The following is a 25,370-nucleotide window of genomic DNA, read 5'->3' on the forward strand; positions in this document are numbered from 1 at the left end:
GCATGTGTGCATCGTATATGGACATTTATGTTCCGTATATGGGCATGTGTGCATCATATATGAGAATGTGTGCATTGTGTATGGCATGTGTGCATCGTATATGGACATTTATGTTCCGTATATGGGCATGTGTGCATCATATATGAGAATGTGTGCATTGTGTATGGCATGTGTGCATCGTATATGGACATTTATGTTCCGTATATGGGCATGTGTGCATCATATATGAGAATGTGTGCATTGTGTATGGCATGTCTGCATCGTATATGGGCATGTGTGCCTCGTATATGGGCATCAATGTTCCGTATGTGGGCATGTGCTCTACGAATATGAGCGTATGTGCACCGTACATGAACATGTGTGCTCTGTGAGTAGTATGTGTATTTCGTTGCCGATAATTCATGGTTCTATTTTAACAACAATAAACGCATCTCCATAGAAGAAATTTGTTTTATCTCTGTGATCACGGTTCATGCGGTTACTAAAAAAGAATGTAACCGTGCTGTGATGACATGTCTCAAAATGGCGAACATCTATACAAATAAAGTGAATGCTGGTTTTTAATAAAGGGGCCATGACGACCCTTAATATATTGCAAGTATTAAAATATTAATAAAACACATAAAAGGAGAAATAACAGAAATATATCAAACTTTCATTTCTTGCAACCACACACCTATAACATAAATACTAACATAAAAATGGCAATATAACCTCTATAGAGTCCGTAATATATGACTGCTGCTTGGCAGAAATGTGCGGATTGTTTAGTTAATTCGTACCCGTAATACAATTCCTTGCGACTAACAGTTGTCCTACTGCGCATGTGCAAGCTGAGTTTATTGCTCAAATCGATGTCTTACACTGTATGTATTTTTATAAGAGTTCGTCTCCGGTATGAGCAAGGGCATCCATATACTCTGGACGAGGGTGTCCCGGGGCTGGGCAAAGGGCTTTTGGTCTGACAAAAGAAATCATGGTCTTTCCAATATAGCCACACCTCAGAACGTATATCGGGACGGCGAATTCAATGAATATAATTTCAATTTGTCGACATAAAAATCATTGATTGATAAAATAAGGTTATTGTGCTCCTTTCTTTTCTTTTCCGTATCTGACGTTATACTTTCACGACAATTTACCCGAGCACGATAATACGAGGCATGACGCGCTACCATGACAACGTACAATTGATCATAGCTACCACCGTCGAGAAATTAAGCTTATCTGTATTGTACATCCAGTTTTTGAATAATTCCAACAGTTTGCCGATCCGAGAGCTTGTACTCAAGTCGCGGGAAATCATATCGTGTTAGGAAGGTCAGTGGATAGCGGCGTCGTTAAAGTGTTCGACATAAAGCACTGCATGTCGTAAGAATAGTTACCACGGACCTATAAAACACGAGTAGGTGTTGTGGTTATGAGTACCTCATTAAGATCAAGCCTCAAACGATGGGCAATTGATATTATGCATGTACTTTAACGATAGTTCGTTAATTCAATTAATTAAATTGGCAGACTTTTTAAATCTTCAGACAAGAATTCACACGAAAATTCATTTATGTGCTTCATAACTCATACAGTAGTTTTACTATTAACAAAATACACGTTTTTGCGTGTGTGTATTGCTAGCACATCGCAGGTTATATTTTGCATTTTCCAGTTGTCACAACGTTTCTCTAAAACTTCTACCTGCATGGTAAGATTAAAAATGTGTGAGACTAAAGTACACCAACATTCGATTCATTGAAAATATATATTTTTTAATGACCACAATTTCTTTCAATCCAAATCTGCTGTTTTACGATGGCACGTTTATCGTTTTATTCACAATTCAATTAGTTTTTATAAATTAAGCAACGAATCACGATAAATTCACTGAAGGACGTTTAACTTGTTTGCGTTTGAATTACCAAGGTAATATTCTCGCGTCGATAGGTCACGTGACTGTTAAATAAACACTAAAACACGCAATTAAACACGGCATCAGTGACTCGCGACTCAGAACAGTATTATCGATTGTTTTGCACTTATTAAGCAACGTGTAGACATGACGCTAACATGATGGATAGTCGTTTACAGCAACAATGACTGTGGTTATTTGAGCTCACTGATGACGTCATTTATTTATAAATACTGATAAGAGCTTCTCGCGAGCACAGAGATGATCAATGCGCACTTATCGTGAAGCACGTTTCTCGTATTTAAACTGCCACTCAACAGAATTGAAAAAAAAACTACAGAATTATTGATCAAAAGGCCCCAGTATGGATTCCAATTATCAACGTCCGAAATTAAAATGGCTATCTCAATGACACAGAACTACAGAAGCTGATTACTTTTCTTTGTAATAAGCAGATTATTTATGTCCACACGCTCAAAATCCAGAACAAATTAAATACTGTATAACGACTAATTTTCACTGGGTTTAAATCTCGCTGATTTACCATTTCAGGCATATTCAGTTGGTTTTAAATTCACAGTTTTATCATTTAGACAATGTGTTCTATGCTAAATTTTAGCGCATTTTCCAGTCAACGAAATAAGCAAAATTAAAACCTAGTGAATAATTAACCTTTTACAGTAAGCACAAATGTCTCCGTATCTCAAACATTCATTAATATAACGGTAACGATCGTAATTTGCCTGTCCCAATCTCAGCTAAATAGATGAGAAAACTACGACCACTATCACCCTGGTTACTCCCGTTACGACAGTACCCATAATACACCAGGCAGTATGTAGTAAGTCAGCTCGAAAATCCTTGGAAACAGTTTCCTGTACAACGGCATTTGATATTTTTGCATTTAGGTGGAATCCCAGCGTGGAGTAAAACGGTTTACGAAAACATACACATAACGTGTCATTAATAAGAGCTTGAATCCTTCGTTTAGTAAATTGTTTGGTTTCTATATTCATTGCTTTTGTCCAGTGTTCCAGTGTTTGCCGCTAGTCACACACATATCGAAGAAAGCGATGATTATTACAATCTTAAAGAATTAAATCATTGCGTCTCGAACAGATTATCCCTCCCGAATTGCAATTTCCTTAATCCGCAGTTCCATTCATATGCTTAGTGAAAAATAAATCTTTTGGTTTCTAGATTGGAACGTGCATTCACTGCGGTCATTGCTTTTGTATTCACATCCATATTGCGACCCTTTGAGCTATTAAATCCCCTAGGTTACGTATTAAATGTGACTGGGTGGATTTGTTTAATTCCCTGTTAAGCACCTGTATTTGTACTCAGGGGCTTGCACCATGTACGACTTCGAATCTTAAAAACTATTATCCGGCAATAAATTGTTCAGTAATTCGCGCTATTATTGTCACTAATCCAGCCAATGGCAGACTCAGTCGGTTGTCATGGTGACGCCACAGAAATCCATGACTGCTGTCTCACAATCACATTGGTTATAAATCCATGTGTGGAAATAAGGTGGGGGTCAACAATGGGTTGTCTTGCAATACTTTAGCACAACAACATAGACGTTCTGCTTCACTGTTTAGTAAAACACGAATAGTACATGGACCGAATGACCGCAATAATGACAACTGGTATTGTCTGTGTGCTGTGCAGTGTCGCTAAATAATCTTAATGTTATCCCAACTGTAGGCCTTAACCCGTTGTAGACGCAAACCACCTGCTATGTACAGTCATTTGCCGGGCATGGAAAACCCTTTACTATACTGACTTGCTCCGACAAATATTTACATTCAATCAGCTGACATCAGGTGGCAAAACAAAATAATCACAATTGGGCGAGAAAGCACCGACCTCCTCGACCAAATGGTGATATTTTTTTACAATTGTAGGTCAAATTAATGAGCTGCGAAAAAGACGTGTATCGCACGGCGAAAGAATGTTACACGGGCACAGCTTTTCATAAAGCAAACATAATTATTTGTTAACAATGTCGCACACCGTGAAAAGCAAAATATAATTAAAAAACCGTATTTATAGACGAATAAATGTTGCCTTTTCCAAAGGAGTGTCGAAATACTGATTAACAGTGAGTTTTACTAGCCACCTTCGCTGTCTAGCCAGCTGTGCTACCTTTTCCGAGCATGCCGGTCAGACTGGGGAGTTTTGAACACATACACGTCGTCGATATTTCTTTGCTCTTTTTTCGTGATCGCCTTTTATTGTAAGCACCTTTCTGCATGGCTCGTGATAGATTGGTCGATGTGACATTCTTCGGCGAGGAGACTCGTAATATTGGCAGCATAAGTCTTTCGTATTTCTTACGATTGTGATAGGCAAGGCAGCAAGAACAGTATTTATGTCCCAGTACATCGCAGAATTCCCTGGCCTCCCCTTCGCACACGGGGGAGCCTTTGCATATCTTCTTGTGGTCGGGGCTCTGGCACGTGGATTTGTGTCGGTGTTTCTCGTTACCACTACCGTTGCCATCAGCTTCTTGGACAGTTTTATTACTAGTAACCTCATTTTCTTCGACTTCTATTTGTTTTTCCTCGATCGGAGGCAGTTTGAACGACACTCGAGTTTTTTCCCGCTTACTCGTCTTCCGCGGTAAAGGCAGTTTTCGACCCATCGTGTCAGTCCGTGTCTTTTCCCGGTTACAGATCTCGATTAATTTTTTCTCTTGTAAAATTTCCACATTCTTTGGCTTAGCGTCCTCGTGGATAATCGGTGGCATGATTTTCATATCTTCGTCGTCGTATCGGCGGTCGGAGTAGAGAGTATCCCTGTCAAACTCATTACTATCAGACCCATTCATCGAACGAAATACAATCCGTTTACGCCTGCTTCGTGCGTGCGTTCGAGGAACCTTCCACACAACCTGTTGTCGTCTGCTGCGCTTGCGTGCAACTCGCATCTTCGGGTTGCCAATGACGAGGTATTTAGAACAGGGAATCATGGGTAGTTTCGTCATTGGCACGTCAATTCCGTGATCAACAATGCTGCGATATGGCTCCGAAACTCCGGCACTTTTCACTTCCATTTTGCTTTTTATAAACTGCGAAATATATATTTCGGCTGAAAAATGAAAAAAAAAAAAAAAACATATCAGCAATTGAATTCAAGTTATGAATGCAAGTGTGCTTGTAATTCGCTTTCGTTTAAGAACTTTTAATATATATATATATACTTTTTAATATACTTAGTACTAAGAAAGAAACACACTACTAAGTTACATTACAGCACACGCAAAACGACACGTTTGTGACTGTATTTTCGTCGAAACGGAATGTGGAACTGAAAAAAAAAATGCCAGCCAGACTTAAGTTTTTCACAATTCATTCAAATGGTTCCTCTTACCATACCAACGTGTTATTTTGGGATGAATCCGCGTGACTTTTGTATAGTAATTAGCATACAGTGATAACGGCACAATTTTTTAACAGTTATTAACGATATATTTGAATTATTTGACTGCACCTGAAGTTCGATGACAGTTATTTGAAGCGTTTGGGTGTGAAGTGTTTGTAAGTGATGATGGCAGTCTGAGACGAAACAAACAAACAAACAAAAAACACTGTGTGTAATTTAGAGGTAACATCCATCCCTCCATCAAATACGTAGGTTCCCCTGACAACCAAATAGTTTTCCGTGCCACGTACGTATCTATGGAAGCATTAGCGGTACAATATAATAACAAATATATACTTTAAACAGGTGTGTCGCTTCGAAGCTGACAATAAATAGGTTTCACATGCAATCTACCTGTTTATAAACGCGGGAATGGAAGCGGCCATTTTAAATTGACTTTAATATTGACTGATAACAGCGAGCTGTTGAAAAGTGACCAAGTCATGCGTACACTCTAACTAAGCATCACTGATTAGACACATATTTATCCAGAGGTTCACGCGTCTTGGTGACAAACAATGGCGCACCTGTATCATTACATTTCGATAACCGTCTATGTTTACTGGCTTCGCTCACGGACAGCGCTCTGAAATAATGACATAATTGGTTGCAGTTCAAATGAAAGTGAAATTACCATTCCTCAAATATTGGTTATTTAGAAATTACGCTGTGGTGTTGTCATGGGGATGAAAAAAAACTCTTCCTAATTGGGTCCGTGGCGTCACACTAAATTCAATAATAATTTTAATTAATGTTATCACTGTATACCCTTTGTGTAAAACAGCACATAATAAGAGCAGCCGCAAATAATATCGATAGTTTATATTCTCTATGTATCAATGTATACCCCACCAATTAGGTCGGAATGCTCATTTAAAAGACAGCCCTCGTGTTTGAATCGTTGTATCCAACGAAAATCCATTTAGACTTGTATGCTGTGTAGCTGTTGAGTTTTCCGGAATGAAATCTGAGTTCAATAACTGGATAATGCACACAATACAGTTTCCATTGCGAGGTCGTTTTGAAGCGGTTTCGTAAATTCAGCAAGGTTGGTCTGGCTACATTGAGTTCATTAACATTTCAATGAGAACTCATTATTATCGCCGAAAGATATTCACAATTGCATTGGCACTAAGAATTGGAGTTGGTAACAAAATCATTGGACCGAAGCTACTACTGCCTGTAGGAGGACCCTTGGGTAAACACTGACGCTACCTTCAAGGAACAATGAGTTCTACTTTTAGGGATACTGTGAATTTCGTGAAGGCATATATGTTTTTCATGCAACATATTTATAGAAGATTATCAACTGACCGTTGAAACCAACTTAACCACCAAGATACAACGCCATAAGGCATGGCGGAAAATTGGGTTATTGGCGTTACTTCTTTTGCCAATGAAAGCATATACTACAGAGTTAAAGAAGCGCAAGTATGCGGGGTAGATGTTTTATAAATAATTAAAAAAAGAATTCTTGAAAACATTCACGAATTTATGAAATTCACAGTATAATCTGCAAACAACAACTTTTAGTGAGACCCATTCCCGAAAAGTGAAACCAGAGATAATGAAGATTACTTTAAAGGCGTTCCAAGAAAGCAATGTTTCAGGGTGTAATTTGCGGCTCATTTATATAAGATAAAATTGTTATTACACATCACATCACATGTATAGTGGTGAACTTGAAATACTCATTGTCAAGGTTGGGCTCACATGTTTCACCTAAGTGAACCACTCGGGCCATTTTGTTCATACGAATTAGGGATGCACGTATAAACTTTGGTGGAAAAAAACATTTATTCACGATCTGCTGAAAAACAGTGTTTTTAGATCGATATTAGATCGATATTAAACAGGCCCAGGACCCGGGCCATTGTTCAGACTACTGAGATCGGAAATTCTCAAACAATTATTGGATAACTGTTGAGTTTTTAGATCAATATTTCCAAAGTCCAAAATATGATTCAAACTCACGGACACGCCCCACCGAGTACCTACTCTTAATGTTTCACACCGTCATTTTAAAACACTAGATTTTGCAGAATTTCATCTAAAGATTTCAGACTTGGTCATTTTTGTACCATATTACATAAAACAGTTTGTGATGCTACCACAACAGAGTGAATTACATTTGTAACAATTCTAATAGTGGCGTGGAACCTTTAATTATTTTAATAATATTATTATTCACGTGTATGGAACGCAGTGCACACATATGACAAAGATGCCAAGTTATATATTCACCACAGTCCACATAGGAGTTCATTTTGGTAGGATTGTATTATCATGGGAATACAGCCACCAAACATCCCAACGAAAAGATAAGTATGCAATTATAAATAGTCGGTCCCCAGACGAACATACATCAATGAATACAGGGCAAGTAATTTATCAACGATATAAAGTCCTGTGTGTTGGCCATGTATTCACGAGACGTCACGAAGCCACGCCAATTATTTCCGCTTCAGTGATAAAGCCACTAATGCATTCCCACCGGACATTATCTACCAGTTGACGCCCTCTTGCCGTGTATCATTCTAATTTCAATGTCTTGGTTAATTCGTCGGTATTATTTTGAGGACGACTTAAAATGTGTTAATTGGCTGACCTCGCGCCTTGTCCGGGGTAATCTGAGTTTAAATAAACCCGCCTTTCCCATTCAAGTAGTTGTCGTACTGGGATCCCGAGATCAAATCTAGTATGGGGCTAAAAACTAATGGGATCAACTTGATCCGCCCACTAGTCCGCATGTTAAGTGCACGGAGGTGCTGTGCGGTCTAAGTCATTGTCAGTTAGATGTTTAATAATTGACGTGAAAATACGATAGGGGCGCCGTTCACTTTTGATCCCTTAGACTAGTCTTTCATCTATAAAATACTTAATTTTGATAACGAATTAGAAACGAATGACGCCACAAGGCCCAGAAACTAACGACATTGTTTACACCCATCTACTTCGAGTGCGTGAATTTGTATTTAGGTCAAGTTCTTGGATTTCTGATTTCTCTGTCATTGCCATATTTTACGGTCACCCAACTCTCATTTTACCCCTCCACGGTATATGTACGAAATCCCCCTGACCACAACTAGGACTAGGACATGTCACTTTATATAATCCTAAAGACGGAATTTTGAGCTACCATGTAGTAATTGTGTATGTGATTTGCGCATATGAATGCCAAAGAAGACAACAAGAACTTATATTGTTCAGAGCTTACGCTATGTCATTTGAATTTATGTGATATTGACTGACAGAGTCAGGGAATCGAATACCTATCTGTCTTTAGTAAAATCGGGACACTAGCAGGAATCCTCATGTTTATTAAAATTGGTGCTTCTCTCACATACACGTAACAGCATCGTGTAGTAGTTGGTTACACATAGTCGGCCAATCGTATCCTTTGTTGAAATTCTGAGTACGGGGTATTATTAGTCTGACGGTGCGCCCTCCACGGTGCTCCAAACCCAACACAGTTCAATGTTAGTGAAGTCTGATGCCGTTCGGCTGGCGAGGGCGCCACTCACGCCTACATGTCAGGCAAGGGGTATTTCACGCCTGTAAAAGCACGATTGTGATTGGTTGAGAAGTAGATATAATTTATGCAAAAGCCGGTCTAAAATACCATTAATTTTTATTATGTAGCATACATTATTTTGTGGTAGGTACATAACGCGTAATAAAGAACATTGAAGCATCGGGTATTTGGGGTTCAAAGGAGAGCCGTGAGAAATGTCATCAGAATTACGCAAATTACGCCCTCGTGGAGGGAGGGGCTCCCAAGCATACCAACAGAAAGATGCAGCGTTAACATCTTGTCCATGAGCTGCCCATTTTTGCTAACAAGAATCTACTCGAATAATCCAAGCAACGCCCAAATACGAGTGCGAATTTGTGAAACCGCTCTATGTATCTATAATCGCTGCAAACTGGTTTGAGGCCAATTTCATTTAGAACATTTCAAGAGCTGTATATCGTTGGAGCAAGGTTTCGAATGTTTTAAAATGTCTCAGAATTTTCTTAAAAATGAAGTAGTTATAATGTAATAAAAATAAACTCCCCAAGAGGCGAGTATACCGCTCAATTTTCAGTTGTTTATTGTGAAATTGACACTAGTTTTTTTTTTTTTTATTTCACAACTAGAAGTAGTTGATTCCAAGTTAACCGCAGTTTATTCCAAGCTAAGTGTAGTTGATTTTAAACTAACCGTAGTTGAATCACGACTAGTCTAGCCGTAGTTGATTTGTAACTAATTGTAGTTGTTTCGTGAACAGTCATAGTTAATTTGAAGCTTGCCCTTCTGAATTCGACACTAGCAGTAGTTGATTCGAGAATAGCCGTAGTTGATATGTAACTAGCCGTAGCTGATTCTGATTCGCTACTAGCCGACCGGTCACTGGTAGCATAGTTGTTTTTATATCAGACTCATGATCGGTAGACCCAAGTTCAAATCCTACATTAGGCTGAACACTATAAAGAGTCGACCCCTACCCTGGGTGAGTGTGCCACAGACTCAATAGGAAGGCCAATTCCACTGGCCGAGATTCATTCACTAATGAATGCGACTTGGGAATCTTGGTTAACCGTGCTTGATTTCGACCGAGCCTGGTTGACGCCAGGATAGCGCATTAATTTGCCATTTGATAGAGAGATGGTCTTACAGCCCTGACATGTGTATAGTTCCAAAACATGAATATGGCTTCTGTGACAAAAATGCACTATATGTCAGCACTTGAAACTTGCACATATAAAAACTTGAATAAGACACACAAGGCACAAAAAAAAACATTAAAAAAAATCCGCAGCTCGCCGTAGTTGATTCTGATTCGCCACTAACCGTAGTTGATCCGTCACGGTAGCTAGCCGTAGTTGATTTAAAGCCTACCATGAGGAGGGGGGGGGGGGCAAGGGTTATTTTCGTTCAACGTAATTGCAATATTTTTTGGTTCGTACAACGTAAATTGAAAAAAACAATTCCGTAATTCTGTAATCACAGGCTAGACGTACAACGTAATCAATCAAATATTTTTTTCGTACACTGTAAAAATGTGTCATTTTTCTCGGTATGTACAAGAATTTACATCCAAATAAAAAAAATCGTAAAAAATAATCCAGGGAAATTACATTTTAGAAACTGTAAAACGACTAGACGCAATGATCCCGGGACCCGCCGTAGGCGGCAGTATTTTCATGCGAGGTCAATTTTGGATCACCAGGTCATTCCTAAACGCGAAATTAGGACTGAGACGAGAATCAATTTTGGGTGCCAGAAATCAACCAAAGACGCTTATTTGGGTATAATTTTCTCTGTCAATACAAAGATCAGGTTAATAAAATAAGATTGACGACGTTTTCCCAGGAGAAAAAAGTGAATTATTTGTTGAAAATAGAGGAGAAAAATTGATACGCACAAATCGTGACGTCGACTCTACGCATGCAATGCAGCGTCATGGAAATTGTCTACAGTACACGTACACGCATCTTTTGATGACGTAGGTTATTTTTCTTGCTAGCCCAGGACGCCGTACAAACATTGTACTAATAGAAGGAAAGAGCTCTTGCCTTCTTCCACAAATTTTAATATATTCTTAACAATTGCTTTACCTATAAAACTCTGCACACCATGCTATGATCATTCAGTGTTTTGAACTAAACTACTCATCGCTTAGCAAAGCCGATTTTCAGGATTTATTGGCACATGATGTCATGAATCAGGGAATCTAATGGCCAAAAATAAATCGCCAAGTATTGCATCGTATATAAATGATGACAGCGATTTACTAGGCCTATGGCCTGTGAACTCATATGATGTGTGTGCACGGTACGACTAGTAACAATTACCTAACCTAGCGGTCCTTCACGCCACAGTTGTCACGATGCATCTCAATAAAATAACATCTAAAATCAAAATAAGGCCGATATGTGTAAATACTCGTACATTAGTCTGGTCTATGCAGCCAACAATAATGAAATTGCATGAATGGCATTGGCAAAATGATGACCTCGGATGTAGCCATGTCTAGGGCATGGATATGATTTATAGTCTACTAATGTAATGTTATAGTGTCTATGAAGTATGTGATCATGATTAATCATTTGTGACCACGCCATTGATTATATAGGCTACCACACACTGTATAATATTGAGCAGAAAGCCATGCAAAAAACTGCATTTCATTCACCATATTGGCATGGCTGGCTGTACTTATTCTTACTTTCTCATGACCATTGTTTGGCCCACTACAATTTTCTTGTGATTTAGGCGGATTTTTGTCACATGCAAGAAACAGCAAGAGCTGCAATGTATACATCAAAAATGCTCTTATCATGCTTGTAAAGTTGCTATTGTAGGTAAATGCCCACAGCAGGAATGTACATAACTGTCATTTATTAGGCAGAAACTGATAGGGGCCAATTCCTTGTGTTGATGTCATACACATGTACATCAGTGAAAGTTTTGCTGTCACCAGCTAGCTGTCATTCTTGAAATGGTGCTATCGATCAACAGTTCATGCCACTCATCTCAACCTTAAACAATGACATGTGTTGTCATTTGTTAACAAGGTCAAATTTTATTTTTATGGAAATGAGTTACCTTTTTCTAAAATGAACAAAAGTTTATACTAATATCATCATTTAAAAAAACAATTGTTTAAAATGATTGTATTTGATGTAGATTGAACATGTTGGGGAAAAAATAAATCTAAAATAATAAAATCCCTGCCAACTACCCAATATTTTTTTACCCGAATACTAGAAACACCAAATTTGTTTTTCATTTGCCTTATAATGGTTTGAGATCTTTTCAACATCGTCCACATAAATAATGAGGGATAAACTGGTATTCTGTACAAACAGGTCTATGCATTTACATTCTATGTTTCTGGTTTGATGTTGACTCATTTACAGCCCTGTCATTGGTGATACCAGGATTTTACTCCTTATAGCATGTGTGTGGGCTGTCTTATGCAAACCAACAATGCTGTCTTTACACATGGTCAATTCACTTGGGTTATATGTCAGATGGCACATTGCCATTGCCATGCGTTAAATTCATTACTTTTACGAGTTATATCAGTCTGATGGGATTGATATCATCAATGATATTCCTATGAAGTACAATTACATTTGATATAGTCGCTTTGCACCTACTTTATTTTCGATTCATTCTGAATGGACAGTTGCATGAACATACAATACCCTAAAAGTAAGGGAGTATATTTGTACGACACCCTGTAATTTTGCATGATATGGGTCTATAATACTGTCTTGTACAATGTTGTAAACAGTTAACTACTGGTTTTGTACAGTTTATTGTTGCTGCATATATACAGACAACAAGATATAATATTTTCGGCAATATGACTACTACCAAATTGGTTGTTGGTGGTAATACCTATCATTTTGGTCTTCCGTCAACACTTGTGTGCTTTTGCACCATGAGTCGTTTCATGCACATCATACCACTCTGTTGACAATACTAATTTACCTTATTATAATGTTAATGTGCATAACCTGTGTTTATTTTCAATGAGAGGATGCTTGAATGCACGGTAGTGCTTTCAGCATCCTCTCGCCAGTTATTTACAATGTGCCTCAAGATTTAATTATGGAAAGTCCAATCATTTCCAAAGCATTATCTATTTCAACAATGTTCTTCCTATTGAACATTTCTCTACTCAACACCTTACTCAAATCATTCATTACCTTTATATAATCCTTACCACTTACTTGTTTTTTTACTTTCTTCCAGGCCAAATAATTCAACCAGCACCTGTACCTCCTACTGGTTAAACTTGACAATTATTTTTACTTTATTTTTACTCGAATGTTTTTCTTAAACTTGTTGTTTATTGTTGGTTTAAATAACAAATAAAAACTTTATTATTTCCTTGTTCATTACAGACGATTATTTTATTCACAATATTTTTTCATGGTTGTCTTACAACTAGTCATGCTAGTGGTGTCTAATAGCAACTGGCAAAATTACAATCGAGTGGTGGGTGGGTCACCAGTTGAGCAAGGCTAACCGAGTCGTGACCTCGATGTGGTTCGTAACCAGTCTTGTGATTGGTTGTTGACAAATGCTGAACAGGCCACGCCTCCAACTGTGCCGTGCGTTCGGGCAAACCGTTAGGAATTCCTAAATGGAGTCAATTTGTGTAGTTTTCTTGATTTATTCTGCAGATATCGGTAAAATGTAGGTAAGGCTTTGGCAAAATTCGAAGGAGCAACTAATATTCTACAACCTGGTATTTTTTTTAGATTTTATTTTTTATTTTTTTCGTCTGTTTTTTCGAGTTTAACAAATGTGAGCTGGCTGGAGCCTTCATCCCTTGTCTATTTCTTACACTAGATACCAGCCGATACAACCCCCCTCACAGAGACTGCGTATTACAGTTGATTATAGTTCCTGGGCTCCCTGTGCATAGAGTGACTGTTCTCATTCCAGTGATCCGATTACTTATTTTGCTATGTAGCTTAACGCGCCAGAAACTGAACATTCAGACAATCCACCCCCCCGGATAAGTGAGATTACTTTAAACTTAAAGTATTATGTTTCATATTGGTAACAGAACAAGTTGTTTGAGATTGTCAAGTGAATATATATGACTTCTTTCGAGTGCGCCACCAACGGTAAATAATGAATGTGCTTTCAAGAAAGTTAGTTACTTGGCGAGCATGAACGCCTCGAGTCAGTATCCCAGTACAGCGGTGACTCGTCTTCAGCCCGTATGAGTTGCACTGTACGTGACGTGTTGCCGTCGGTAATTGTGATGGCAGTATCAAGGCATGCGTGTTTCTGACAGAATGTTCGCATAGCTGTATGGGTCAATATAGTCGAAGGAATTTCGACATGGAAACCCAGTTTCGCCAGAAGTTTGTCTGGCTGTTAAGTTGTCCTGGAAATCATGTAGACATTCCTATTTTATAGGTGGTAAGAATCCTAATTTTTCGAGCTTTTTCTAGAGTTGACGGGAATTAATTTTAATTTGAACTTCAAGATTTGGGCGACTTATAGTGTTTGAAGAGAACTTAATTTATTTATTTATTCATGGTAAAAGTGGTATTCTTAATGCAACAAAGATATTCCTTACATTTTCATAAATATTTATAAATTTCCAAGTCCAAACTGAAACGAATGGTTTCTATTGGCTGATTGAATAATATTGAAACGTTTTTAAGTGACGTCACTGCGCACTGTTCTTGTTGATTGGCTGGTTGGCTTTAACTTTCATTGAAATTTATAAATGTTTCTAAAGATGTAGAGAACGCTTTTGTTTTGCCGAGAGAGTGTTATTGGTTACGTCACAGACTTCATATCATATGCCGTATGCCGAACATACGGTCAACACAACGAGTATAATATATCACAGACACCGCCAACCACTAACATTGCGGCCGCTACTCTTCTATGTGTATGCTTCGTGTGGTGGCAAATTCGAACTAAGTTGTCTGCGTATAAATATGTCAACTTGAAATAGGGATATTATTTATGTAGTTGTTGACCCAAAGAAATGAATAATGACTCTCAACCTAAATGGCCTAAATGCGTCTATTTTGAATACGAGTCCGATTACAATCAAATACTTTTTCTGAGACGGTAGAGGTGAAATTGAAAATAGTCTGTAAACTGGTTTCCAAATACTAGGAGCCGTAGTAACCACGCACACCACCACGCATGCGCATATTATTATTATAGTCTGCGAATTACCGTGTATGTGTTATAGTTTTGTTTATGTCTTGTGCATTTAAGAGTTAGGGTTGGGTGGTATTTTGTAATTGATATCAAAACACAATTACAAATGTAAATATAACTTCAAAAGCATGACGTCATAGTCACCGATATTGTGCCCGGATGTAATGCCGTCCCGTGACCAGTCGTGATAGGTACCTTGTTTTGTGATACATTTTTTTTTAAATAAAGTGTACCCATTTTGCTAAACTTGAAACTTATATAAGCAATTCATCCACGTAGAACCTTTTTTTCAATTCTTCAATTCAGACTTTAGGAATTACAAATGTATGCTTTGGAAAACGTTCTAAAAACAAACATTGAGGGCGATCCACTATAGTTGTTTTGACGCAGCAATTATGGCTTGTCTTGATGTTGGCAGATACACTGGGATATCATTCGTAGAGGGGGTACTAGTATATGTGATTAGTCAGACCTCCTGAGATGAACATTATAATTGTACAAATAAAAAAATAAATGTTTGGAAATATTTTTGAATTTAAGAAAAATAACTTTTAGTACCTGACCTTATTCGGTTTGATTGGAGTTTAATATTGTGAATATTTGTGTTAGCACGTCATGATACTGCCATACACGAAGGAGAGGTGTTGATAGTTTATAAACACGGATATCCTATTCATTATGTATTTCAATGGTGTTGTTAATATAGCTGTCGAGTGAACATGCCGTTAACATGCCCACAGTGCGAGTGCATAATTTATGGTCGTTATGACATTGTATCGATTTTTAGAACGAACACAGGCGTCGCGATGTTTTATTACACGCGATAACATTGCCTACCATCAGAGTTGATGTCGAAGAAATAATTATGTACTTTTCCACGTAGATTTTGTCCCCTGTTTTTAAATGGTCTAGCCCAGTTCAAATGTCACGGTGACGTTGTTTCCAAATATCTGACTGATTGATTAAATATACCAATATACTAATCGATAAAATAAACATCTCCCGGTATCCGAATTTCACAAATAATATTGACATTTGTATCACAACACTGTAAAACCGTGTATATTTCGTCTGTGTCTGGAATAATAAATAACGCGAAATGATTGCGATTTGACGACATTAAAGCGAAACATACTTGCTTCAATTTTCGGGTAACATAATGGAAATGAGATCAAGCCCTCAATGTGTATGTATAAGTGTACATGGCACATAAATTCTCTATAAAGCAGCGTATTACGACAGATACTTAAAGTTGAGTTGACATCATTAGCAAGGCGCTGGGTTATACATCAAGCGAACAAAGTTTATTTATATCACCAATATACACACCCGCCTACCTTACTTTACAGTCACAAATAGCTCCGTTGTTACTGCTGTTGTCTAAAATGAAACATGATCTGTACAAACAATTCTCGTCTGTCGCTGTGTTATACCGGTGGCCAGCCAAGCGGCACCGTGAATCCCAGTAATGGCCATAGGGCTTGTTACAATTTATATAGGATATCTCCCTTTATCGCCTGACATGGACGTTGTAACTACAACAATTTTATACGTACGACATAATTATGCCATGTCAACACATAAATCAATGCTGATTATTAACGCGGTGTGGCACGCAGGGAGCTCTGATCGCCTTTACTCGGTAAACATGTTTTCACACCCTATATTTGAGTTGATGTAGAACTTAATGAGGTTTCAGGCTTCGCTAAGTAGACAGATGTAGCTTCCGTATTCAAGCACACCGTTTTGTACAAACTATATATACAGACGACAAATGCTATGACTAGGGACCAACGCGTGACGACTACATGCTTCACCGTCACTGCCCCCCCCCCCCGATAACAATCTGGCACATTTGTTCAATACCAATTGTTCAAATATTTCGACTAAAATTCCAAGATTATTTTTTTCGAAAAACCAGCAATACTTGTGATTGAAAATTACTGTGATTGAAAATTACTGCGCCATGTAGGCCACGCACTGTGCATCAGAAAATATTTATTATATATCTAGTACTCGTGACAGGGGTCGACTTTCGTAGCCATGGCATTATGGATTGCGTTTCTATGTGACGAATATGTCGATGTCTCTGAAAGGCTGACTTTCAAGATTTCACAGATGACGTCATAGTAACTACAAACCACATGATACTTGTTGTTGGAGGGTTATTGTTTGTGCTACAATTACTGTATCGGCAAATGCAATAGTCTAAATGCAGTGTTGGGGGGGGGGGGGGTAAAGGGCAGTCCATCAGATTACAGTTCGACGAATGCTTTGCTGACGAGAACGTGATGTTTCTAACAATGATACTAAAAACAATACGATACCTTCAGTATAGTTCTAGTCAAGTGTCTCGTCAGCCTGTAAATATACCATACAATGATACTGGAGACAGCATGCTTTTTAAGTAAGTGCCATGTTCAGTCTGCCTTCGTCAGTTTTCCCTCTGTTGTAACGATCGCCTGGCAATTCAGCTTGTGTCCGTCACGCTGGGAACGGTGGTATGTAGTGGCAGTCTATTATGACCTAATGTCATTGGTAACTACCCAAATTTACGATGCTTCGAACCATTGATTTCAACCCTGGTTCTTGAACAAAAGACGTAACAATATCAACTCATAGAAAGGCGGCTCACTTAGAAGCTGATTTTACAGACGCGTGTAAAGTCCTCAACCTGTCAGAAGTTGGGTGTCAAAGTTCACAGCAGACCAACGGTGCGTGAACATTTCACAGGCGCAAAGCAGTCAGTGAAGAACAAAATTCCTTCACAATTCAACACGGTTTAAATGACAGCCTCCCTTGTCAGCGTACGCAGCGTTGTAGGTTCTGGCGTCGTAAAAAGGCTGCAAAAACTAATCAAACACGTTTTGTAGATGAGGACATTTTAATTGCTTCACCTGTAAAGTAACACTCTATTGTTCAATGCGTGCCCGCGAGGAAGTCTATTGTTGTTAACCACCAAATAATGTACGTATTGTACTTGACTCGTATTTGTCAACTTGTAACTTTAACTCAATTAAGACATACACACTTGCTGTATTGCAGTGATTTTCAAAAAAATATATGTAGGTAAAATGACATTAATTTTAATTAAAGCAAATATTTTTTATATCATAATAAATCTCGATCTTCATCTCGAGATTTATTTATGATTTATGTAACATGGTAATTTAATTGTCATTCTTTTGAGATATATTGTCAACATTTTGGCAAGCCGTAAAACAAAACAAAAGTTAATTAATCGTAACGATGTATCTCGCGAGTTCTTTTTAAAAATTCAAATAGGTAACTCTCTTAATTGCCAGCACACAGCTTAGTGTGCTTTTCAGAACAAATAGCAATGCTGGTTCGAATGACTGAACTATCGAGTTGAAGAAAATGACTTTGTGCTCCGGGATACTGTGACGTGTTACAGAATGAGAATTCAAAAACACACGTCAAATAAAGTTTTCAACGTAGGTCTCTTGGAATGTGTACATTACTCAAATTTCCCGAACAGTAGAGCGATTATATGGGATATGAATAGCTACACTCTGCAGGGAGGCCGGGGTATGGTGTTGGTGTTTAAAATAAGTCAATTGTGCATTGTTTCAAATTACATGTAGTTATTTTTCAATCGCGTTTAGTGTATTTATTTTTTAATCAATCCATCATACCACTTTGATGTATCAACTTAAGAATGCTTTAGACGAGGGAGAGATAGGAAGCTCACTGTAGCCTGGCGTCGTGTCGGAACCGGGACAATCTCAGAAAAAAGTTCCTTCCTCGGATGAAGAATATTTCTCAATACTGGCACAGTGGTAGTGAAGATTCTAAACTCGGGTTTTTTGCTTCTACTCATTCAGAAGAGTCGAGTTGTTCACATCTGTGGTTGTTTGAGGCATGCGCACAACTCTTCGTACTACCGTCGGTAATTGAACTGTTTCCATTACCAGGCCTGTTCTGAGGAGTACGAACGCAGGGTCGGAAACCCAATCTGTTTTGTTTAATATTAGATTTTTAATAAAATGGGCAATATCTATGAATCATAATAATGTGTCTTTTGCTGATGAGTAAATATGCAATAACCTTGTATAATTGGCTTCCTCCAAAACGCCCATACACCAAATCTGAAACATTTGGATAACTATTATCAGCTCCGTCGATCTAGCGGTACAATGGAACCATATCTGCGAACAATGGATGCAAGTTTATCTGAATTTAAGGCATACCGGAAAATCTGAGAATATATTATGAAATCGTGCACGTCATAATACAGTTTCCAAGGGAACTTTCAAAACAAGTCACTCTTTTTTTATATAAATTTTGTTTTTCATTTTTCCGGTGATTATTTTGGGAACTATAACTCTACTTTATTCGTAAGTGAATCTCGGTGGTTCCTATAGTTACACCATACCTCCATGGTTACACGTATTTTAGTGACAGGACCGTAACTGCGCTGTGTTAAAATAGCATGAACGACATTCGGGAATTTATTTAAGACATACATTCAATATTCAACGTTAAATCATGACGAGAGACGGTGACATATAATCAATTACAAATTCGCCGCTGATAAATTTGAAAATTTTGCTGTGATGGTGTTTCGGTCGTCCTAACGCCGTATGAAAAAAGGAATGATATCGTAGAGGGCGGTGTATTCTATTAATGACTGATCGGCGTTTGAATTTATATTTATCATTGCATAACAAATGCAGTAGAACAAACGCTAGCATAAAGTATGGAGACCAGGAGAGATATACTGAACACAGAATTATAAGCAATTGAATACAGCTATACAAATATAATAGCCGCACGTTACGAATTAGATTGAAAAATGTTCTACTATTTTGAAGTGTAGAATCTTAAACCATTCACCACATGGTTTCCCTGAACAAATGAATATTCATGAGATCCCATGGAACAGGTTATCATTGAATGGAATATGAACACACATATATCAGTAGCTACAGGGTCTAACCATATATTGTCCAACTTACATGTAGACCTTTCGTCTAAATAAATGAGGTGACTCTGTATTTAATACGTTCTAGTCACAATTCTAGATGTTTACTACATTGTATTCTACACACGTAGTCAACATCCGCGTCAGCTTTTGGTATTTATGGAGCCACACATTTTGTTTAAGCACGTATACCTCTATGCAGTATCGATGAAATTGTCGCTAGTTTAACAATCAATAGAAAGACACGAAGGAAAGCCGGCCACTCGTATTGGTCCAATCACACACATTGGATGACGTGCACGAGTATTTCGCATAATTTATAAACCCAACAATAACGTGTCTACGACTCACGTAGTGCAAGGACCGACGGGAATACAGACATGCCCACTTAATCATCAGTCATAGTTACTAGAAAGACAAACGGTCGTCGAACTCGTCATCGAATACGATGACGACCTCATATATTAAACACTATATAATCAATAATTATATTCTTTCCTACCGGTTTATTTTTTTTAATTTCACCGGTTTTAAATTGATCTTTAAAAATATGCTCATTATATTATTACTATAATTATCAAAGCAGCAGGTTAAATTTTGAAACATCGTGTGGGCGTTATTCGAACACGTTCTTAACTTTTTATCTTCAAAAATTGTCACAATTCTGGACCTGTTGTGTTTGGGTTGGTATGACGACAGTGTGCGCGAGGGTAACTGGACTATGACGTGTAGATTTGTGGTGACGGTGGTTTCCATGACATTTAGCTCAGAAGTTGAATTACACAGGTCGTTGACATTGAATTAATATTACAAAAACACAGAAAAGATAAGCACACGGCGTAGTAAGGCGATTTGCAAAGTTTAAATGACAGGCAAACCATCAAGACACAGTCAATACATCAAGAATTGTAAGGCTTCCCAATAGAAAATATATGCAAGGCACTGACAATGTAACCAGTCTGTAAGTAGAAATTAAGAAAACCATCAGATTTATATCTACGAAGCAAGCTACATTCCTGGCTATAACGCTCACATAACTGACACGTTATTGGTTTGTAATGCTTCCAAATTGTAATAATGAGAAGCCAAAGTTGTCTAAATATAAACCAAATTCACACTAATCAACGATGTTACGATAAAGGCAATCGTCTACCATTTCCTTTCTTTGTATCAAATTGGGATGCTACGAGATGTAGTCGTGTCGTTTTTTTTAATATTGGTATTGATGAATTGTTTGATGAGCTTGATATGCCCGGCACGTCTTTGAACAATAAATTGCTTATTTCACAGCTGAATGATTACGTCATGAAATAGTGTAATGAAATAAAATAACTTGGTCATCTATGTTCTCTTTCAAGGAAACTGTTTTAGAGAGAAGAATTGTGAAAACATTATTCTGAAAAATATTGAAAGTATATTTTTAAAAAATCGGTTACCTAGCAACTATCAGCATTCATGTGAGAGAGCATGGTGGATGAATAATAGATGTGTCTCCCTGAAAGTAGATGTAATTATTATTTTTTATTGCGTTCCCAATATTTCATTTAATTATAATATTAGAACCAGTTTACCGTAAACTGGTTCATAAACATAACATTACTACCACAACAATAAAGTTTTAATCTGAATAATAAAAAAAGCTATCTCTGTGATTGTATATATACAAGCAGTGGAATGTGTAGACTGTAACCTAGGCAACATATGATACATTCTCCGTCTTCAACTAGCTAAGCACCCTTTTTGACTACATCTCGGTACAGTATTAAATCATTTAATTTGAACAAACAATCATTGATTGCATACACATTCTCATTTATCTGTCTATCACGTTTTTTTGTATGTTTTTCCATCTGTCTTTAGTAGGCGGTCACGAAATTAGTATGCATATATAATGAGTTTACTGTTGTAGTTATCGTAGTAGATGTAGTATACACGACAATCGGATGGCATTGATATTAATAAAGAAACATTAAAATTATACTCAATTATACTCAATTATACTCAATCAATTATCTATTTTGAACTTGTTAGTTACCTCAAAATAAACTAATGAACCCATCATGCATAATTAGTAATTTGATGTAATTATTAATTGGTGTTTTAACTCAATAAAACATCTCGCAGACTCTTCACTGCCACAATAGACCAATCAGCGGCTATGTATCTTCAAATCCGTTATAGTAGACCAATCAGCGGCAATGCAATTTAAAATATGTTTTAGTAGACCAATCAGTGGCACTGTAATTTCAAATATGTTATGGTAGACCAATCAGTGGCAATGCAACTCCAAATCTGTTATGGTAGACCAATCAGCGGCAATGTAACTTCAGATCCGTTATAGTAGACCGATCAGCCGCAATGTAACTTCAAATCCGTTATAGTAGTCCAATCAGTGGCAATGTAACTTCAAATCCGTTATAGTAGACCAATCAGTGGCAATGTAATTCCAAATTCGTTACAGTAGACCAATCAGTGGCAATGTAACTTCAAACCGTTATAGTAGACCAATCAGCGGCATTGTAACTTCAAATCCGATATAGTAGACCAATCAGTGGCAATGTAACTTCAAATCAGTTATAGTAGACCAATTAGCGGCAATGTAACTTCAAATCCGTTATAGTAGTCCAATCAGTGGCAATGTAACTTCAAATCCGTTATAGTAGACCAATCAGTGGCAATGTAATTCCAAATTCGTTATAGTAGACCAATCAGTGGCAATGTAACTTCAAACCTATATAGTAGACCAATCAGCGGCAATGTAACTTCAAATCCGTTATAGTAGTCCAATCAGTGGCAATGTAACTTCAAATCCGTTATAGTAGACCAATCAGCGTCAATGTAACTTCAAATCCGTTGTAGTAGAACAATCAGCGGCAATGTAACAAATCAGTTATAGTAGACCAATCAGGGGCAATGTAACTTCAAATCCGTTATAGTAGATCAATCAGCAGCAATGTAACAAATCAGTTATAGTAGACCAATCAGCGGCAATGTAACTTGAAATCCGTTATTGTAGTCCAATCAGTAGCAATGCAACTTCAAATCCGTTATAGTAGACCAATCAGCGTCAATGCAACTTCAAATCCGTTGTAGTAGAACAATCAGCGGCAATGTAACAAATCAGTTATAGTAGACCAATCAGGGGCAATGTAACTTCAAATCCGTTATAGTAGATCAATCAGCGGCAATGTAACAAATCAGTTATAGTAGACCAATCAGCGGCAATGTAACTTCAAACCGTTATAGTAGACCAATCAGCGGCAATGTAACATCAAATCCGTTATAGTAGTCCAATCAGTGGCAATGTAACTTCAAATCCGTTACAGTAGACCAATCAGTGGCAATGTAATTCCAAATTCGTTATAGTAGACCAATCAGTGGCAATGCAACTTCAAACCGTTATAGTAGACCAATCAGCGGCAATGTAACTTCAAATCCGTTATAGTAGTCCAATCAGTGGCAATGTAACTTCAAATCCGTTATAGTAGATCAATCAGCGGCAATGTAACAAATCAGTTATAGTAGACCAATCAGGGGCAATGTAACTTCAAATCCGTTATAGTAGATCAATCAGCAGCAATGTAACAAATCAGTTATAGTAGACCAATCAGCGGCAATGTAACTTGAAATCCGTTATTGTAGTCCAATCAGTAGCAATGCAACTTCAAATCCGTTATAGTAGACCAATCAGCGTCAATGTAACTTCAAATCCGTTGTAGTAGAACGATCAGCGGCAATGTAACAAATCAGTTATAGTAGACCAATCAGGGGCAATGTAACTTCAAATCCGTTATAGTAGATCAATCAGCGGCAATGTAACAAATCAGTTATAGTAGACCAATCAGCGGCAATGTAACTTCAAACCGTTATAGTAGACCAATCAGCGGCAATGTAACATCAAATCCGTTATAGTAGTCCAATCAGTGACAATGTAACTTCAAATCCGTTACAGTGGACCAATCAGTGGCAATGTAATTCCAAATTCGTTATAGTAGACCAATCAGTGGCAATGCAACTTCAAACCGTTATAGTAGACCAATCAGCGGCAATGTAACTTCAAATCCGTTATAGTAGTCCAATCAGTGGCAATGTAACTTCAAATCCGTTATAGTAGACCAATTAGCGGCAATGTAACTTCAAATCCGTTATAGTAGTCCAATCAGTGGCAATGTAACTTCAAATCCGTTATAGTAGACCAATCAGTGGCAATGTAATTCCAAATTCGTTATAGTAGACCAATCAGTGGCAATGTAACTTCAAACCTATATAGTAGACCAATCAGCGGCAATGTAACTTCAAATCCGTTATAGTAGTCCAATCAGTGGCAATGTAACTTCAAATCCGTTATAGTAGACCAATCAGCGTCAATGTAACATCAAATCCGTTGTAGTAGAACAATCAGCGGCAATGTAACAAATCAGTTATAGTAGACCAATCAGGGGCAATGTAACTTCAAATCCGTTATAGTAGATCAATCAGCAGCAATGTAACAAATCAGTTATAGTAGACCAATCAGGGGCAATGTAACTTCAAATCCGTTATAGTAGATCAATCAGCGGCAATGTAACAAATCAGTTATAGTAGACCAATCAGCGGCAATGTAACTTCAAACCGTTATAGTAGACCAATCAGCGGCAATGTAACATCAAATCCGTTATAGTAGTCCAATCAGTGGCAATGTAACTTCAAATCCGTTACAGTAGACCAATCAGTGGCAATGTAATTCCAAATTCGTTATAGTAGACCAATCAGTGGCAATGCAACTTCAAACCGTTATAGTAGACCAATCAGCGGCAATGTAACTTCAAATCCGTTATAGTAGTCCAATCAGTGGCAATGTAATTTCAAATCCGTTATAGTAGATCAATCAGCGGCAATGTAACAAATCAGTTATAGTAGACCAATCAGGGGCAATGTAACTTCAAATCCGTTATAGTAGATCAATCAGCGGCAATGTAACAAATCAGTTATAGTAGACCAATCAGCGGCAATGTAACTTCAAACCGTTATAGTAGACCAATCAGCGGCAATGTAACATCAAATCCGTTATAGTAGTCCAATCAGTGACAATGTAACTTCAAATCCGTTACAGTGGACCAATCAGTGGCAATGTAATTCCAAATTCGTTATAGTAGACCAATCAGTGGCAATGCAACTTCAAACCGTTATAGTAGACCAATCAGCGGCAATGTAACTTCAAATCCGTTATAGTAGTCCAATCAGTGGCAATGTAACTTCAAATCCGTTATAGTAGACCAATTAGCGGCAATGTAACTTCAAATCCGTTATAGTAGTCCAATCAGTGGCAATGTAACTTCAAATCCGTTATAGTAGACCAATCAGTGGCAATGTAATTCCAAATTCGTTATAGTAGACCAATCAGTGGCAATGTA

At 37.7% G+C, this 25,370-nt stretch overlaps 1 protein-coding gene across 1 annotated transcript; it reads right to left on the reverse strand.

Moving 5' to 3' along the window:
* Nucleotides 1-436: 436 nt before the first annotated feature.
* LOC102807309 (uncharacterized) lies at nt 437-17,721 on the reverse strand. Its single transcript, XM_006825663.3, has 2 exons — nt 17,360-17,721; nt 437-5,002 (listed from the first exon to the last, which is right to left on the reverse strand). Exon 2 carries the CDS (start codon nt 4,965-4,967, stop codon nt 4,041-4,043), a length of 927 nt encoding a protein of 308 aa, XP_006825726.1. The 5' UTR covers nt 4,968-5,002; nt 17,360-17,721; the 3' UTR covers nt 437-4,040.
* Between the last annotated feature and the right edge of the window lie 7,649 nt (nt 17,722-25,370).

Source organism: Saccoglossus kowalevskii, chromosome 12, assembly GCF_978046115.1.
Source record: "Saccoglossus kowalevskii chromosome 12, keSacKowa6.1, whole genome shotgun sequence".
Taxonomy (NCBI): domain Eukaryota; kingdom Metazoa; phylum Hemichordata; class Enteropneusta; family Harrimaniidae; genus Saccoglossus; species Saccoglossus kowalevskii.